Consider the following 17,680-nt stretch of genomic DNA (forward strand, 5'->3'; position numbering starts at 1 on the left):
CATACTGTGGACAAGTTACATTATAAAAGCCATACTGGTGACAGTTAAGTAGTACTTATGGGTAGACATTAAATGCTCTCAATTTCTGAGAACCAAACATTACTCTAAATGTAGCTTAGCTTCAACACTGGCCTGGTATATTCCTTTCTGTTGTAGGACACTCATGCATCAGGCATCAGGTTTAACTCCTTTATCCGTCCCAGAATCTTCTCATGAATCCCATGAGCAATGAGGCTGATAACATATGGGCACCAGCACCACTCGCCAGGCCTCCAGCCTGTCCTTGGCTTCCCTGACACTGTCACCAGGCAGTCAGCAGGACATCCTAAAGAAGGGCAGACGTCACCTTCTATGTTTTTTTTTTCCTTTATTTGTAAATCATAAAGAGACTATGCCATAAAAACCCAGCTAGCAGGTCTCATGTCCATGAGTGCCACTATCTGAGGCAGGCTCCCAGGGGAGTGTATCATTTCATGTCCTGGAAGGAGGGTCTCCTCTTCTTGAAGCTGCCAACAGTGTATCCTTAAAGTTGGATTTCAAAAACTGCATCAGTGATGTGTTGGGGCCAAGAAGTGATTCTTGAGCAAATTAGGACAACACAGGTCCCCTGCAAGAGAAAGCAAGTTGGCTTTATCACCTAATAAACAGGTCTCCCCAATCAATACTTATTTGCCTCTTTTCTAAAGCAACTCTTAAGGGTCACTTGAATTCCATCACTGTGGATAATTCTGGAAGAAACTGCATTTCTGCCTCCTAATGATCTTCGAACAAAGCCAGCACCTTATTTTATAAAGTCCAGCTACCCAGAGGAGCTGGTTCAAAGGGGAGTTAAGATATAGCTAAAACGGAGGTCTTAATCTTTCCAGCGTGAAGGAACTCTGCTATGTGATCAAACCTCACCGAGCCGTGTCTCCTCACTGCCAGCGGCAAGAACAAACAGATGTCAGGGCTATTTGTTTTATTCAAAAATGACAGGAAATCAAAAATCTATCAAACGGATGTGTCAGCAGCAACTCTACAAGCATATTGGTTACTGAGATGTATGTGCCTCCATTTTGGTTCATGATAAAATCACCTTCTAAGCTTTCTAATTTTCAAATGCCCACGTGGATACACGGCCAGAGAGTTCTGGGGAGTATCTTTAGGACTGGGCACCATATCCAAGGTGGCCACATTCTATGTGAATTTAAATCATGCAAATTTGAAATGTGGTAGGATATAAAAATAGTAAATAATGTCTCCCTATGCACATTCATGCAAACCCCATGGAATGTTGTTGTTGTTGTTGTTTTTAAGAACTGCAAAATTCCCCAACTGGCAAACTGAGTATACTGACTGTACCCAGCACCTACACCACTGCCACATCACAGTGCCGCTACCTTATCTGCTATACAAAATGCTTACATTTCTACTCCATTATGCACGTGCACTGGAACTTCATGAGCAATTTTAATGATCACTGCCTCTGATATTTTAACTTCACTGTTGTGATCATTTCAGTGCTTTTTTATGCCTTAAAATAAAATCAGCCGAGTGGTGATGTTAAAGCTAATACAGACAAAATAAACTATTAACTTTGGAATATAGGTAAGATGTGATCAAATGCAATGTTTAAAAGGCTAAACAACCACTACCAGGTTCCCTGGTCTTAATTTAGGAGAGGGCACGCTCACAATCTACAGGACAGAAAGCTTTTTCTTAAAGGACAATAAATATTTTAAGTTTTGCTGGAGAAGAGCTCTCTGTCACAGCTATTCACTCTGCCGTTGCAGCCATAACAAAGCCAGGGACATAGCTGTGTGCCAATAAAACTTTATTTACAAAAGCAGAGAGCAGGTTGGGTTTGGCCTGAGGGCAACAACTGACTGACCCTTCTTCTACAGCCTTAGCCCTGATACCTGACCCCCTTCCGTTTAATGTGGCATTTTATTGCTCATAAAAACAGTAGAGTTCCCCCAACCCACAACCATTCTCCCATTTTCCATAGAGCCACTTTTGAAAACAGAAGAAGTCCCATTAAAACAGGCACATTTCAAGCTTGCCAAAACTTTGTAATAGTCAAGAAAAAAAGGGAAGCAACAAACTGGCAAAAACACGACAGCACCACAAAGCCATAAAGTGTTGTATGTTACGATTTTTGTGATGCTTACGTAACTACACCTATTTGTCAAAACTCACCAAAATGTACACTTGGGATTGGTGAATTTAATTGTACATGCATAATACTTCAATGAAGTGGACATTGAAAAAAAAAAAAGCTTTAAAGCCTCAGCCACAAGCTCTAATTGGCAGTAACTGTAAATTCATGTGGTAAAAGTATATTCCCCTTACTTTCCATTTACCGCCCTGAGACACCCGGTCATGAATTACAACAGTCTGAATTAGGTAAATCCTTCAAACACTCTGTTGCATTAAATGCCCTGAATGCAACTGTCCTTCACAGACACTTCACTTGAAAGAGAAGAGCGAGTTGTTACTAGAAACAATAAAGAGCCCTGATCAGCTTTCAGCCACAGTAAAAACAAAACAAGCAAACCCACAAGAACATGCGTATTTGTGACAACAAGTAAGCTTGTTTAATCTGCTCATTTCACTAACAGCATTTTAAATCAAAAACACAAGTTGGTGTGAGTCTCATCTCTGTTCTTTTCAGTCGTCTTTACACCACTGTGGAGCTTGTCCACATTTAAGCAGGGGGAAAAAAAAAGCAGTTAAACGAGCACTGAGACCCTAAAATCAGGGAAAAACCACACAAGAAGATCATTCCTCTGATTAATCTAAAGTCAACAGACTGCATGACAACAATTTCAAAACCCCAGCTATTAGCTTCCTCGGTGCCCTTATATTTAATCTGTCTTCATTCAGAGATGAGACCTCATTTAGAGCAATCGTTCTCAAAGTGTGGTCCCTGGACCAAGAACAGCAGCATCACCTGGAAACCTGTTAGAAACACAAATCTTAGGACCCGACCCCAGACCTACTTACACAGAAACTGAGAGTGGGGCCCACCGATCTACGCTTAACAAATCCTCCAGAGGATTCTGAGGTTCAGTGATGTTCCAAAATCATTAACCTGAAGTTTGGAAACCAGCGTATAGTTGTAAGTGGAGTCCCTTCACAGTCTTTCATTTCACTTGGAGCTGACTTTAGATCCCACCCTCCAGGATAAGAAGGGATCTGCACCCAGGTGCTTTGTGAGCCTCACAAAAATGCTTCATAAAAATGTTCTCAAAGAGCAGAGTGGATTTAGGAACAGACCATATTTAGATCCCATTTCAACATTTTTTGAGCACCTGCCATGTGCCATGCTTGTGCTAAATGGAATTATCTTATTTAGCCTCCCCAGTAATGAATAAATCTATTCATAGATATGCCAGCATGCACTCAGTGCTGAAGTACTTGTACATAAATGTTCATTTTGTTTTTTCTTTGGTTAATTGTTCACAAACTTTATTCTAGATCACAATTAGAGTCCAAGGTTGCTTATACAAAACTATGTGTCCTACAATTTTAAGCCAACATAAGGGAAATCTGAGGTAATGATGAATTACCCAAGAGAGCGTTTGCTTTACTCAATGGCTTTACCTTCTCTCACATGTTAAAAATTTAACTCCAGGGGCGCCTGGGTGGCGCAGTCAGTTAAGCGTCCGACTGTAGCCAGGTCACAATCTCGCGGTCAGTGAGTTCGAGCCCCGCGTCAGGCTCTGGGCTGATGGCTCAGAGCCTGGAGCCTGTTTCCGATTCTGTGTCTCCCTCTCTCTCTGCCCCTCCCCCGTTCATGCTCTGTCTCTCTCTGTCCCAAAAATAAATAAACGTTGAAAAAAAAAATTAAAAAAAAAAAAATTTAACTCCAATAAATTTGGGAAGATGCAAATCCATTACACTCATTTATTTTAGGCTTTGGTTCTCTCTTAAATAACTCTGGTCTGTCCTTTCCACTATGGACACCCTTCTTCATGCAGACAATAAAAACTTAAGAAAAAAAATTAAGCAAGTCTAAACTCCCCCTGCCACCTGTGAACCCTACAGCATTTGTCTTACACTAGAGACGGTATGAGCTCTAGCACTAGCGCTTTCTCCCATCCTCTGCCCATGGCCAACATTGCTAATCACTCAGGCACCCTTACCCAGAGCCTGATATTATGCTCAAAATGTCAGAATCCTTCTCAATAGCATTTCAGGCAGCCACTGCCAACCAGAGGAAGTATATACACGATTAACAAAATACATTTATTTCACTGGCCAATCAAAACATGCCCCTTCCTTGTTTTCCTTCCTACTTCAAGGACAGCTTTAACCCTCTCCTTCCATTGTCCCCAGAACAATAAAATTAAGGTTCAGTTAATCCTGCACCGAAGTCTACAAATCTATGGCACCTTGCAGATCGTAATCACGCTGGATTGTGCTGAGCGGTTTCAACAATTTGAATGCCGTTGTAACCCAGCAAGAGGTACAAAACTGCTCTGAAAATCAAAGAACTAAGTAAATGAAGGTACTGAACAGAAAACGAAACACCTGTGAGACAGGATCCTCTGCATATAACTGGGAAATGTACAGCATGAACAGCCCAGGGAGGCTGACGCATAATACAGGGCTTAAGAGCCTAAAAACATGGCTGGAGGAAAGAATTCTGATTTTGTTTTTGGTACTCACTGCGGATTCTTTATTCAGCTAAGGGGGCACCACACTGTTCCTTTAGCAGCATCTCCATTATTCTAATTCCCTAGAGAGAGAAGAAAGAAAAATCAAAATGCAACAAGCACTTTTACATTTATCACAGCCCTTTCCCTCCAAGGAATCCAAGTCATGGCCATATACTCATTCCAGAAAAGTAGGCTCATGGTCATACCTTACATTTTTATAGTATTTTTCTCACCAAGTTCACATACATTTTCTCTACATGTGCTCAGAACTACTCAAGGGAAGTGGGCACAGGAGAGTTTAGAATCTCCATTTTAAACATAAGAAAGCAGTTCAAGAGAACACAAGTAACTTCTCAAAACACAGGTCCAGCTGCTAAGTGACATTGCCAGAACTGAAATAATAATGGTAATAATTAGTGTTTATTGAGCATTTATAAATGTGCTGTGCTGGCTGCTCAGGTTTTCACGAGCTCCATCGTGAAAGACCATAAAATATACTGAGTACCAAAGTACGCAAAACAAAATGTAATGTTTCCTTGAGGTTTCAGATGGTCCTTTAGATTGTGGCTAGCCATCGCCACAAACACTGCCACTGTCCTGCAAGAAAAAAGCACCAAAGGATACAGATTGAATGCTGAGGAGCACGGAGAGGGGTGAACTAAAGCAGCAAGCTCCAAGACCAGGAGCACTGCTATCAGGGTGAAGAGAGGCGGGTCCTGGTCACAGCCCTGCCGGGAATTCTTCTGGGTACCTCAGGTGCATCACTTTTACCAGGGAGTAACCGAGATCGGACAGCTCAGGGGACAGCAAGGCCGAACAGGGACTGAACAGGAACTGGTAGAGAAACTCACAGAGGCACATACAGATTCCCAAGCCCTGCTGAGACCCACACAATCAGAATTTCCAGTTGTGGTTCTGAAGCACAACTGATTCATCTACTAGAACTTGTAAATGGCAGCCTGACATCACCTCCAAGATCCCTTCCAACTCTGCCAGTCTGGGGAAGGATGGAATAGTCCTCCTTAATCATTTTGGAAGACACGGTACACCCTGCAGTCCCGCAAAGAATTAGAGAAGAAATGAAGGAGCGGGTGGGGGAGGGAAGGGGGGAATGAAACCACCAGTGGAATAAAATGTAATTGAATTCTTACCCTAAGATCTGAATTGCACTCATTCTACTCTCTTCAATCATCAACAGATTCACTCAACAAATATTACACACCTACTGTGCACACCAGAGATTAAATAGTGAACCAACAAGACAAAACCCCTGTATGGAGCATACAGTCTAGTAGATCTTACTTCCCTTATTTCCATTTGTTTGTTACAACAAAACCCTAAACAATAATTAAATGCCTTCCCTCCATTTTCAGGAAGAATAAAAACGGCCACAATAATTCCGTTTCAACCTTCTTTTTGCAGAGTGGGCCCATATATCTGGTGGTGTGTTTTTAAAACCAGAAAAGCACAGTCCCTCCTTCGGAAGTGAGCGCTGGTGAACTCTCCCCATCCGTCTAAATTAAGAACGCCACCACTTACTGAGCTGAACACTAATTGACATAAGTGAAGACTTTGAGGTTTGCCTTGGGAATTGAAAGACGTTATTTATTGAATCAATTATGTTCACAATGTGACAGTTGATTTTTCTTTCCCTTTTTTCCCCTCTCTCATACCACTTTAGTCTTTTTAAGCAGAACAGTTAGAAATAGAAGGTGGAGAACAGGGGCAGAGAGAGAGACCTATAAAGTGAATTAAAAAAAAAAAAAAAAAAACCTAACAGGGAGGCCAAACCATTATTTAGTACCTCTCTTTAATAAGGAGGTACCAAATAAAAGCCCAATCGATAAGAGCCCTTTCAAATAAAGTTCCAATGCTTAAAACTCAACCCCTAGGAGATCAGACTTAAAGAGGCTAAATTTACCCCACTTACCACACAATGATGCCTGAAATGCAGAACAAACATTAAGTGAATCCACCTTTATAGAGATGGCTTAAAAGCTTTTTGGACTGACAAACCATAAACCAGCATGATTTTATTATTCCCTTCCCCTCTGAGATCTTTTTTTCTCTCTATTACAAGGCTGTCTTTTGCTATTTGCCAATGTACAGATGAGTGAGTGAGCCCTCACAGTCCCATTTCCCTAACACCAGCACTGGGCTGTCCAAGTGCATCCTTGTACCCCCATAAAGGCCTCCCAGAATCCCACAAATTCAAAACACTTCCCAGATCCCCCACTCTAAGAGTCTCTGAGAAATAGCTGATTTTTGAGGAAAACAAAAAGCTTGTCTGAAGAGGAACCAGAATAAATTGGAACGAAAGGCGGCTAGATCCAGACAATATATGTATTTTGTTATCTAACTGACACCTCCTGAGGAAGCTCTGATTTACCTAGGAGGTCCCAAAGAGAGTAATATTAGGCTTCATAAAAATTGTAAAGTTCTAAAGCAGTTCTCAAAAGACACATCTGTGGGGAGCTCTTAAAACAAGAATTGCTCACTTAATTATCACCATGATAAAAGATGGGTGCAGAATTTGGCTCACAAAAGGTACCTGATGTTAGGGCACCTGGATGGCTCAGTTGGTTAAGCATCTGACTTCGGCTCAGGTCATGATCTCATTGCTTGTGAGTTCAAGCCCCACATCGGGCTGGTAGCTCAGGGACTGGAGCCTGCTTCAGATTCTGTGTCTCTGTCTCTCATTCCCTCTCTCTACCCCTCCCCTCCTCACTCTCTGTCTCTCAAAAATAAATTAAAAAAAATTTTTTTTAATTGAAAAAAAAGGTACTTGATGTTGATGGATTATAAGATGGATAAACTGATTACTTTTGAATGCCAAGCTGATGAATCTGAATGTTACAATGACCGTGTAATCTGCCTAGTAGTTAGCATTCTTGAAAGTGCAGTGGAAAAGGCCAGCATAACAAGGGCTGCCAGAGAAGATGAAAGAACAGAACAAGGAAAGAATGAAAGTATGGAAAAAAAAAAAAAAAGGCGGGGGGGGGGCGGGGTGCAGGGGAGAACGATGTGAAAATAACTGACCGGCAAACGTGGTACTTAAAACGGTTTCTGAAGAATCTGGATTAGCCAAGAGGGGTTTAGAAAGTGCAAAGTCAAATGCTGAAATTTGTATTATAAAACTCACTTTTTGATAAAAAGATTTATATAAAGTTTACTTCCCTTTTTTTATTCTTTTTTTTTCATTCAATTGATTTACATCAAACTTTCTTTGAATCTCTTCATTTACTTTGTGTAGAACCCTATTCAAACCTTCAGTCGTGTCCCATTGCTCTTATAATAAATCCACACTCACTATCATGGCTGCAAGGCTTTCCAACTCAGCTCACTGCCCTGCAGATACACAGGTCTGCTTTCGGTTCATGCAACAAGCTCACTTCCTCTCTCTTCCAGGCACTTCCCTCTGGCAGGAACATCCCCAGATCTTCCAGCGGCCAGAGCTCTCAACTCACCCAGCACCTCCTCAGAGACAACCCTGACTGCCCTAGGTCAGCCTGGCCACAGTGTGGATCACAACTTGGTCCTACTGTCTTTATAGCATTCATCACTATAAAAAAATTATCATGCTTTTAAAAATATTTCGTACTTTTGGGGCGCCTGGGTGGCTCAGTCGGTTAAGCGTCCAACTTCGGCTCAGGTCATGATCTCGTGGTTTGTGAGTTCAAGCCCTGCATTGGGCTTTGTGCTGACAGCTCAGAGCCTGGAGCCTGCTTCGGATTCTGTGTCTCCCTCTCTCTCTGCCCCTACCCCACTCATGCTCTGTCTCTCTCTCTCTCTCTCTCTCTCTCAAAAATAAATAAAAATTAAAAAAAATATTTTGTACTGTCTGCCACCCTCCCTTCCCCCAGTAGAAAGTAGGCTCCAGGAGACATCTGGCCAGTGGGCATCATCTATGAAAAAAGGAAAGGGAGGAATCTGAATCCAGTTTTCTCATCAAAAGGTAAGAAAAACACTGCTCAGAGCTTCTCCAGGAAGACATCTTTTGCCCAATAAAGCATCTTTTAATCTGATGTTGTTTAATTCTTTTATATATAGAACTTCCTCATCTGTAAAACTGGGGTAACATCAAACAATAATAATAATCGACATTATTGGCAAATACTGAATGCCAAGCACTGTGCTGAGTGCTTTACTGCCATTGGCTTTGTTTATTCTATCTGCCTTAGAGGATTATCATCTTTTTTTTTTTTCATACGAGATCTGAAGCTCAGAAAAATTAAGCATCCAGACCAAAATCACACAGTAACTAAGAAGCAAAGAGTCTCAATTTAACCCAAAGCAATCAGGATTGAGAGTCCAGGGGCAGGATATCTTGACATGGGTGGACGGCATAAATGAGACTGCATGTATGAAAACACCTATTCTAATGTCGGGTACACAGCAAGGTTTGTTCTTGCCTTCCCTATTGACTATGTTCAGAAAGCGTGATAAATAAATCAGATATTTTAGCCCTGCTCACAAACTAAATGGCATGATTCTTAATATATGAATCAATATTTAATCACCTCTACAAATTATTTTAAATACAGTGTTTTTCAAGTAGGAATATCTGATTGCATGTATGACTTCAATACAATTTTCCCATCGTAGCTAATAAACTCTTGCGTAAGATTCATTTTTATTTTGATAAGCAACCCAAAATCTTCAGGTGTAACTGCAGGACATTAACTGATACAATAATTCAGATGTCTCTGCTTCACATAATAAAACTTCCTCTCCCCTGAAAGAGAGTATTTAATGTCACAGTTGGTAAAGGAAAAGAATATAGCCCCAAATAATAAAACCTAAACATTGGAAATGACATTATATTATCTAGTCCAGAAAGGAAACTCTTAGCAAAGAACTGAAGGTGTCCTATCTGACTCAGACAGGTGTCCTGGCATCAAATATCAGGATGAAAGGTTACCAAGTCATTTCTATGCTGCCAGTTTTCAACTGAACTCTGACCTGGCATGACTACTTTATTAGCTAAAAGGCATTTAGTCATTGGTGTTTTCCTATTTTACAAAGTTCCTTTCCCATCCCTCCAACGTAACTCCTTAGCCTATCTTCAATTTTAGTTTCTAAACATGACCTATATATAGTTTTATTTTTCCTGATTTGGACTTCATACAAAATATGGCTTCTTCACTACTAACCAATCAAGAGACCAGCCTCCTACCTCGTGCCACGTGCCATCCATGACGTTTCTGACAAACGAAATTCTGTTGCCTGTTTAGAAACCTCCTCTGCTGGGAAGCTTTCTACTTCCATTCCATGGAGGCGAAACTGCCTCAGCACGTGGTACTAGAGGGGTCCAGGACCAACTCTTATACTCCTAACTAACCAACTCAAACACAGCAAGGTTCCTATCTATTCCCTTTATCAGCACTTTTTTCACTATTCATCAAATTTCAGCTCAGTCATAATTTTGCCTTGTTTCTTCTCTATCCTGAGAGAGAAAATGATTGCCAGCATGCTTGTTGTCTCTAACAGAATAAATAAATCCAATAGACGCTCAGATAATTCTCCTTTTACCTTTTGTCTCTCCCCTTCTCTTCACCCACATCAATTTCTATACATCACCAATTTTCTTTACATGTAAGGCCGGTCTTCTGGGTCTTCACATGTAAGTTTTGAAAGCCCTATTTCAGTCAAAAACCTATCATGCCAAATCTCAACAACACTGAGGTTAAGGGGCTAACTAGCTGCCAGGGGCTTCACCTCCATTACTTCACTTAATCCTCCCAAAGGTGCTCCCAGGTAAGATACTTTCACTCTCACCAGCTCCTGGTAAGGGAATTGGACCTCAGAGGAGAGAGAGTTGCTCAGGGTGACAGATTGAGTAAGTGACCAACCTGGAATTTAAACCTGGAATTCTCCAACTCTTTCCACAATGATTATCTGCCTCAGTGAGTTTGTTTCTGGGCCTATATGCTTCCCCAGTGAGGGAAATGAGCAAGCACGCTTCCCTGCAGGACTGCTCTGAGGATTCGGTGAGGCAACATAGAAAGCTAGGGACAAATGACTGCCTTTTGTCAGGCACTCCCACCCACTCTCCCCGTGGCCTGGAAAGTGGCTACTGACTTCTATGTGGACCCAAGTCAGACTAGGGGACCCTCACAATGGGACTCCCACAACCAGGCACCACCCCCCTTCCCCATTTAGTGGATGGTCAGTGACCCAGAGGAAATGTCAGCAAGGGCTCACCTCGTGCCTGTTCGGATTTCTCAAAGCACATTTTACTTTCTCTTCCCATCACCTCTAAAAGTTACTAATATTGTTCAAGGACACAGAGCCCATCAGGGTAAACCAGCTTTCCCTAGGTCACAGGGTGGTCAGCAATACACAGAGAACTAGAATCCAAATCACAGGAAAGGAATACTTACTGAAAGGCTAAGGCCCTACTAGGGTGCGCTGAGCACACTGTTTGCCTGGTCTCATTTAATCCTTTCAACCTATGAGTCAGTGACACAAAGAAAATGAGAGGCAGAGAGGCTAAGAAACTTGACCAATGGCACCCAGCTATATAAGTGCAGAATCCAGATTCGTACCCAGGTTTTTGTGACTGAGCCCTCACTAAACTACCTCCTTAAAAAGGTAGATTGGTAGAGTTTTCTTCTCAAACCACCAAAAAAATGACATGTTGCTTTAGGCATAGTCCTTCCTGCCATCCCAACGCTATTTCTATCTACATCTGGGTAATTTTAATCTTACCTATTTAGGGGGGATGGGATGACACCGAACTACAAGTAATTCTTAAAACTTCCCTAAGGATAAAAGCACCTCACCACATCTCCAAATGCATTTTGTTTTCTGTGGATACCAAGTGAAGCTCTCTCACACACTACCAAGAGGCTGGAGGACAAGTGTGTGCAGAAGAAACATTTCTGTTGAACCCAGTATCTGCCAGTTAGAACTCCTTGGTTTTAACCAATGCAGATTAGTGAGGCTGTTACTTCCCACATAAAGTCTTTAGCCATTTTGAAGGGGACAGAACCTGGGAAGGGTGAACGAGGCATGAGGGTACTGTTTGGAGCCAGAGGGCTGTATTGAACATTAGCTATATAAATAGGAGGGCTCACTTTCACTCCCCATCCTTCACATTACCTGTGGAATAGCAGAAACATGAAGTTCATGGCAAGTATAAGAAGGGACACCTTTTGAAAAATTCTAAGCATTTAATATTGTAAATTAACACAAACAACCAGAATAAAAGCTACATATAAATGACTAAAAAATAAAAATCACTACATGCAAATAATAGTCTAAACTACCTGTTGTTTTTCAGAGTCAATCATTTACAAAGGGGGAAAAAATACCTTTTAGTGCTTATAGACGCAAATGTTCTTTAAAATCCCCAACCCCCATAGTAAATTGATAGGGGGGAAAATTGATAAATTGATAGCTTGGTCCCAGATATTCCTTCATGCATTAATAACTCCCACATAGACAACGTTCTAAATCTACCAGCTGCCCTGATGTTTAACAATCTAGTAAAATTCTCCCCTTCAATGAAAAAAACATCTAAGGTTTATTAAAAAAAAAAAAAAAAACATTCACATATCCTTCACTTGGTAAACTGCAAAAACAGGACTCCTTTGAAATAACAAGCCCTTGTGGGCAATTCTGGCTCTTATTCTGAGACTGACAGAAAATCCTCAAGGCTCAGGGACACCTGATTCACACTTCTCTTGGAATTTGGCCAACAAACTCAGGCTCCCTGGCAAATAATCTGTTAGACTGGCTGAAATGTGAAAAGGGTAAGTGGCTGGCAAAGTAAATCAGGAGCCTAGTCTCCTAGTACAGAGACCAAGGGTCTGACTTCCTGGTTTGATTACACGTTCTACCACTCACCACCTGTGTGACTTGGGGCACATCAACCCACACCTCTCTGTGTCCTCACCTAGAAAAGGGTCATAACAGCACTTACTGCACAGCACTGTTGAGCAAATTGAAGGAGCCAACGCATGTAACGTACTGAGGATAATGCCTGGAGCACAGAGAGGGCTCAACAAATATGACCTGTTACTGTTACCTTTCCTATTACCCCAATGGCTAAAAAGTTTAGTTGCTTGTAAGACTATTTTAAAATAAAACAGAATGCAAACATAAAGACGTCTTAGCACATTGAGAAATATGTACATGTGCTCACTAATTGAGTAAATATTTAGTGAGCATGGACTACGTGCTAGGTATTGAGGATAAAACAGTGAGCCACACAGAAGCCTATTACTCACTAAGGGAAACAAAGAATCATGAAAACAGCCACATACTGAGCACTGTACTTCAGGGAATCTTTTCTAAGGTAATGATACAAAATACAAAAAATTCTAAGTATAAAGATGTTGCACATGGTTTCACTTACAATGGTAAGCTTGTAAATGACTTTAGTGCTCAATCCTAAAGAAAGAGTAAAATCAATTATTATACAACAACTAAAGAAAATATTACGCAGTCATTAAAATGTTGGCTTTGAGGTTTATAGAGTTGCGGCGGCAGGCATTTGTGATATAATATTACTTGAAAAGAGCAAAACATTAAAGTGTACTTACACTGTAATTATGACTGCTTAAAATCTTCATGTAAAAGACTAACCAGAACATGCCAATTTGAGCTATAACGGTAAGATAACAGTTATCATTTCTGGAGTATTTAACATTTGCCAAGATATTTAAGCACTTCTTTACATTATTTCCTTTTACTTGCACACTCAGAAGGTTGGTACTACCACTTACATTTCAACCAGAGGCTCAATCTGTACACACAGGAGGTGGGAGGGCCCTGAGATTTACATTCGGGTCTGGGTAACTCCCAAGACAGGCTTATTATAACTATTAAACATTTGCCTGTAGCCTTAATGGGAAAAATAAGTTTTTGCTATAACTTCCTTGAATTTTTCTTTTTAAATAACACCAACTGATCATTTACTGTGTGCCAAATCCCGTCCTAAGCATTTTATGCATATAACTCATTTGCTTCTCACAAGTACTTGATGAAGTAGGTTCCAATACTGCCCTCATTTTACAGATGAGAAAAATGAGACTCAGAAAATTAAGTGGATTACTCAAGGTCACACAGCTGATTGGTACAAGGTAGTCTGCTGCTTTTGAAGAGAGCCAGGACAAAAAGACACAAATGGCTCCTCTGAAAATATACAAAATATTTATGTGCAGGTAGCACCTATTCAAAAACATTTTAAATAAAACCTTAAATTTTTTGTTGTTGTTGTTTACAGACTGAAAGAGTCTTTTGGGGAGGAGTGTGGCCATTTTTTGTGAAAAAAATGAAATTATTGAAATTATGAAATATTCAAACATGTCAAGAAGTGAAGAGAATAGAAAAAGCAGTAAGTAAGCTTTCAAAAATGTTAATATCTTGAAAAGTGAACAAAAGCTACTTCCCCAGCAAAGGCCACTGATTGAGAAATTCTTCTTAAACGGGCTGTCAATATGAAAGGAGTTAATTAACTCTCAAAAACCCACCATTTTCCTTTACTAAGGAAATTCGGAGAAAAATAGAAAACCAGTTTAGCTAGAATCTAAGGAAGAAAGCCACACAAGAAATAAGGGGTCGAACTCCAGGCAGCAAGTGGGATTCCAAAGAAATTGAAAGTGACAAAGAAGTATCACTCTGACATACGTGGGTCACAAGACACAGGATTTTTCCTCCTTCCCAGCCAGGCACTCCAGCCTTCTTCCCGTCACCTGCCAGAGCACTGCCTGCTACAAGTCCCACAAAGCGTCCGCAAAACCAAAGGGGTCACTCAGCAAGAGATGAAATTCTCCCACAGAGTGGGGAGGCAGAATAAGAAATCACCACCAACAGAGGGGGAACATGATCAAGGAGAACGACTGGACATCTGAGAAAGCTCACAGAGCATTTAATTAGTATGCTGCAGGGCTTATTGGATATACCTTTAAGAAATCAAATTACCTTTGCAATTCAAGTTGCTCTGCCCAGAATTCTGTATTAACTCCTGATCTAAGATGCCTCAGTGACATTTTCCTGGCCTTGTTGGTCAAACTAAGAGCCTTAACGTAGCACAGATAACCCAACTGAATTCAAGTCCCATCCTACAAGAGATTGCATCCACCAAAGATGCGTGCCTCAAAGGCACTGAATCCACAGTCTGCAGACACAGCCCCAATGTTTGCAGTATTTCAATGCCACCTGGCCAGAGCTGTTTCAGTTTTCAATTCTGTGCCTGCCTTAGGTTTATACGAGGTATGTGAAGATTTATGATGGCCACAAATACCTATTTTCTCATTGTCTTTGCTTTTGAATTTAGCACAACAGTGTGTGCGAGCGAGCTCAGAAAAGCAACAGGTTGGTTGGAAATTCTATCCAGAACAGTGGGGAGAACATGGCTCCCAAATCTCCAGATTCCTGGTTGGGTGTGAGAGTAAAGCAGCATTAGGAAAGCAAGCATCACATTAAGCTTATGGAGACTACATGTTCTCTATGTTCGGACAAGTGTTGACTTCAAGGTCATCTGACTTCAAGGTCATACCCCACAGTCAATGGAGACCAGCCAAGCATTTGGCCAAAAGCTTGGCCAAATGCTTGGCTGGTCTCCTCACCCAGGCTCTTTGGGGGAAAGGATTCTGCCCTCCAGCTCATGAAGCCAAAGAGTACAGCAGTTAAGAGGATGGGCTCTGAGGTCACCACCTGGAATTCTAGCTCTACCACATGCTGGCTGATGAGCCTGTGAAAGTAACCTCTGTGCCTCCACTTCTTCATCTGTAAAATGGAGACGTGGGAATAACAGTATCTCCCTCTCTGTCTCTCTCTCTCTTGCTCTGTCTCTCTCTCTCTCTCTGAGTCATTGGGAGAAACCACTTCTCATAAAACAGTGCAGTGCTTGGATCGTGGTAAACAATCAATAGATTATAAATACTATTAATACCGTATACTATTAATAGTATAATACTATTAATACTATTAAAAATAGTATAAACACTATTAATACTGTATTATACTGGTTTTCTCCAAAGCTTCCAGAAAAGTCTGTGTTTTCAGAAAGCATGGATTAAAAATAAGCCAACATATCTATTATTGGTCACCAATATCTTGAAGACCCCCTTCAATACCTACAAATCCTTGCAATATGCAGTTTATTTAGTTCATCTGAATAGGACTATAAAATGGAACTATAACATCCCTACCACATGCTTACCATCTCCTCTTGCTAACTAGTATTTATTTTACAAAAACCTGTTTATTATTTTTAAATATTTTATTGCCCTTCTCCAAACCTTGACCATCCACTATGAATTATTTCTGATGTTCCTGGATACCCGCTCAGCTTAAACTCCTGAATTTTTATGCAGGCTTAAATTCTGTCAGAAACAACATTTAAATCTTGGTATTTACACATTGGGGGAAAGGAGTGAGGGTTCAAACGAACAAACAAACAACAACAAAAAACATCATACTGCGTCAAAATGGAAACTGACCCTCTTAGTCCAATCCCCGATTTACAAAAAAATGACAGTGACATTCAGAGCAACCAGTCCACGCAATGTAGCCAGTAGGGTGCGGCCAAGGCAAGGCCACCACCCAGATTTCCTGATTCTTGGCACAGTGCTGCACACTGTATGGAGACATGACTTCCAATCACTATAATGACAGTGACACATCTCAAGCTCAAGAAGCCACTTTCTGCCATTTCTGGTAAGAGTTTAACTTCCCAGGTTTCATCTTGTTTACAAAAGGCAACGCCCCACAGTTGCAGCTGGCTGATCTCAGGGATTCCCAAAAGCTTTACCACTGAGCAGTCTATTACAATCCTGATGAATTCAAATGAGCCACAGAGGGATTTTAGATTCCTAAGTCTCACAGTCAAGGTAATGGCATTGTTTTAAATTCAGGAGAAGGACCAAAACTGTTATCAGTCACAGAATACTCATTTTCCCTGAGATGTTTTCACCGCAAAGGCTACATTTCTTAGGACTAAAACTCTGAGACGGCACGACAAGGCGAGCTGATGGAGAGGAAATATGGAGGAAGAGGGCAGTTATTATTACTTAACTAATCACCAGCATCTAATGAATAAATAGCGAGTAAATAAATCTACTTGAGCACTCAAGAGTACTGCCAACAGAGGTAAATTGAGAGCTAGGAAGTAAACCCTCTGGAACTAAGGACAGAAGTTCTTTCAAGTTGTTCAAGTAATTGAAAAAATCTTGAAAGATGGACAAAACCCAGAAAGAAATACAAGTCTCCAACATAAGCCCAGAAGGAAATGCAAACCTCCAACATACAGTCAGCAGATTATTAATTACACTGATGTTCACCTGTCATATTTGTGACTTTTATTTATTCCTTTGAATGACAGTTGTATTTGCTGTCTTCCTCGATCTTAGAATTACTGGGTTTTGAAAAGTCCACTCTTTTAAGGTTGGGACTACCATGCATGTGTGTCCACCAGACATTCATTTCACAGTTGAGAAACTGGGCAGCTAAGGGCAACTAGTTCAAGGTAACACAATTAAAACGCTTGGAGGAAGACTGAGGTCAAACAATTAGTTAATGACAGAAGCATTAATTTTCAATGTCTTTGGAGCAGGAACCAGAAGTCTGGAGCTAACAATTTCATTTGTTCTTCATAAAAATCCTAGGAGGGTAGAATAATTAACCCCGCTTCCCTAATGACAAATGGAAATTCTAAGAGGTTACGTCATGTTACACAGCAAGATCTCTGATAATACCCAGAGTTGGCTTGCGGTGGAAGCTGCAAAGTGGCAAAACTCTTTCATAAGGAAATTTATCAATTTGCATCAAAGGTCTTAAAAATGTGCACACTCTTTAACCCCGGAAGTGATGAGAAATACAAGTATTTGTATTCATGGATTTACCACAATAATATCTATAATAGTGGAAAAAAAAACAAAAACCAACAATAAGGGCATTTATGCCAATGGAATATTACAAAGGCATCAAAACTCATGTTTTCAAGGAAAATGTTAATAATATGCCCATAAATGAAAAAGTTGGGCCAAATAAACAGAATAATCCCAGTGTGTCTTTCAAAAAATACC

At 40.7% G+C, this 17,680-nt stretch overlaps 1 protein-coding gene across 5 annotated transcripts in view; it reads right to left on the reverse strand.

The window, feature by feature from the left end:
• Positions 1–355: 355 nt before the first annotated feature.
• Positions 356–17,680, reverse strand: part of PRELID2 (PRELI domain containing 2) — a 63,584-nt gene continuing 46,259 nt past the window's right edge. For all 5 annotated transcript variants that reach the window (XM_030320610.1, XM_030320655.1, XM_030320637.1 and 2 more), the window contains 2 exons: positions 4,654–4,723; positions 356–607 (listed from right to left, as the gene is read on the reverse strand). In XM_030320610.1, coding sequence (XP_030176470.1) covers positions 4,664–4,723 — 60 coding nt within the window. In that variant the 3' untranslated portion in view covers positions 356–607; positions 4,654–4,663. The remainder of the gene's footprint in view (positions 608–4,653; positions 4,724–17,680) is intronic.

Source organism: Lynx canadensis, chromosome A1, assembly GCF_007474595.2.
Source record: "Lynx canadensis isolate LIC74 chromosome A1, mLynCan4.pri.v2, whole genome shotgun sequence".
Taxonomy (NCBI): domain Eukaryota; kingdom Metazoa; phylum Chordata; class Mammalia; order Carnivora; family Felidae; genus Lynx; species Lynx canadensis.